Here is a 2,165-nt window from a genome sequence, read left to right as displayed (position 1 = left end):
ACCTTAACAGAATTTGCCTTGGTGTGAGTGAACCTATGAGGAATCGACCTTTTGTTCCTAGATGTTTTAGCAGTAAGATTCTCAGCTCTTTGAGATCTGGTGCACCTGAGGAGAGTTTAAAAACAACAGATTGGTGTAATCCTCCCTCCATTGCAAATTCACGTCTTTCCTCCATGGTAAAACAAACAGTTGGTTCGCCATGTACATATTGAATCGATTTCAAAACTGTTTTTGTTGCAATTTGTATTGGTGATTTGGATTTGATCTGAGCAGCATATGTTGGTTTAATAGATGGCTCTCCCACAGCCAAAGGCTGGGGAGAGGACGCAGCAGTCATGAAACTCTTCAACACTCCATTGACGTGAAGAAGCAGAAGAATCTAACCAAAATATTCTGCGTGCTACAGTAATCGCAAAAATAAAAATTAAGATCTGGAAAAATTGGTTATGAATTTGTGGATGAAACCAATTGGGGATTGTGCGCAAAGAGTAGATTCTTCTTTTGACACCAAAATTGCGACAATCCACCGCAGGATGCCGGAGTTATGGCCCGATAAATAGTGACAGAATTACTATTCACCTTCTTCCTAGAGAGAAGGAGGAGTTTACAAGTTTTTATCAAATCATACTAATTCATCTCTTTTATGTTCTATGTTAGCATTTTTTTTTGGTTAAAACAAATTTTCTTTCTCCAGCTCACAAATGGTTTCCTTCAGATCAACAACACATACTACTAGATCATCTCTAGTTTGTTCAGCTTGTCCTAGCTCTAAGGTCAAGGCATTATTATCCTCCACAAGACTATTATAGACATCAATCAATACACTAGCAAAAGACATAAGTTTCTTAGAAGAGTTGGATTTCAAATTTCTCTAAACATCCCTGAAATTTACCTCAATGTTGTCATCGTCTTCATCATTATCTGATTGGGCCATCAAAGCAAATATTGAATCATATTCATTTTCCTCACTTTCAACTGCCTTCTTTCCACTCATCCTCACTTGAGTCATTGCTATCAGCTTTGAGTACCAGGTTCTTTTCTTTCTTTGGTTCTCTTCTTTCACTGTCTATCTTTCTTTTTATCTCGTAGGTCTTCAGATTTCCAACCAGCTCGTCTATGGTCAGCTCCTACAGGTCCTTTGCTTCAGTAATAGTATTCACCTTGCTTTCCCAACAACTGGGCAGGATACTGAGAATTTTCCTCACTAGCTTGTTCCTAGGAATGATTTCACCAAGAGAATGTAACACATTTATGATGGAGGTGAATCTTGTGTGCATATCTTGAATAGATTCACCGTCCTTCATCCTAAAGAGTTCATACTCGGTAGTGACCATATCAGTCTTAGATTGCTTTACTTGAGTGGTTCCCTCATGTGCTGTTTGCTGAGCTTCCCATATCTTCTTTGCCGTTTCACAAGCAGAAATTCTATTGTATTCATCAGATCCTATTCCACATACCAAAATCTTTATGGCACAAAAATTTTTCTCTACAGCTTTCATGTCTGCGTCGGTGTATTATTTTCTGGTTTTTGGCATTGAGAATGGAAGTTTTGCAAGTGCCTTTGTTGGGATGTAAGGACCATCACATATGACATCCCACAACTCAGAATCCTCAGCCATGATAAAATCATGCATTCTTGTCTTCCACCATCCATAGTATTGCCCATTGAACCTGGGTGGTCTGTACGTAGATTGACCTTCTTCAAAATTTGGTGGAGCAGCCATACGGATCCTTCCTAGGTGTTAGACCAATAGGAGGAACCCGCTCTGATACCAATTGTTAGTTTATATGAGTCCACCAAAATATAGAGTACTTGATCCTCTATGAGTTTCCACTGAGAATACTAATGAAATAGTAAGTAATGAGACACGGGATTTACGTGGAAAATTCCCACTCAATGGGATAAAAAACTACGACCTACACTTGTAGGCTTTCAAATTCACTAACTTGTAAACACTCTATTACAAGCCACTTTGTAATGACTTTATTACAAAGACTTCAGCTCATCTAACTTGTGATACACTTATCACAAGCCACTTTGTCACTCACTAGTTACAAAGACTTTAACTTATGACTAACTCTAGTCACAACACAAACTGAGAAAGTTTATGGTTTTACAAAGGGGTTCCTAAGCAATGCTTCTAGCTAAGCAATTTAGGAATTAC

The 2,165-nt window shown here is 38.3% G+C and overlaps 1 protein-coding gene across 1 annotated transcript; it reads right to left on the bottom strand.

The window, feature by feature from the left end:
* Nucleotides 1–1,127: 1,127 nt before the first annotated feature.
* On the bottom strand, nt 1,128–1,499 carry LOC142163248 (uncharacterized). Its single transcript, XM_075220516.1, has one exon. It carries the CDS (start codon nt 1,497–1,499, stop codon nt 1,128–1,130), a length of 372 nt encoding a protein of 123 aa, XP_075076617.1.
* Nucleotides 1,500–2,165: the final 666 nt, after the last annotated feature.

The sequence above is a fragment of the Nicotiana tabacum genome, chromosome 8, assembly GCF_000715075.1.
Source record: "Nicotiana tabacum cultivar K326 chromosome 8, ASM71507v2, whole genome shotgun sequence".
In the NCBI taxonomy this organism is placed as follows: domain Eukaryota; kingdom Viridiplantae; phylum Streptophyta; class Magnoliopsida; order Solanales; family Solanaceae; genus Nicotiana; species Nicotiana tabacum.
This window is presented reverse-complemented; position numbering and strand designations above follow the sequence as displayed.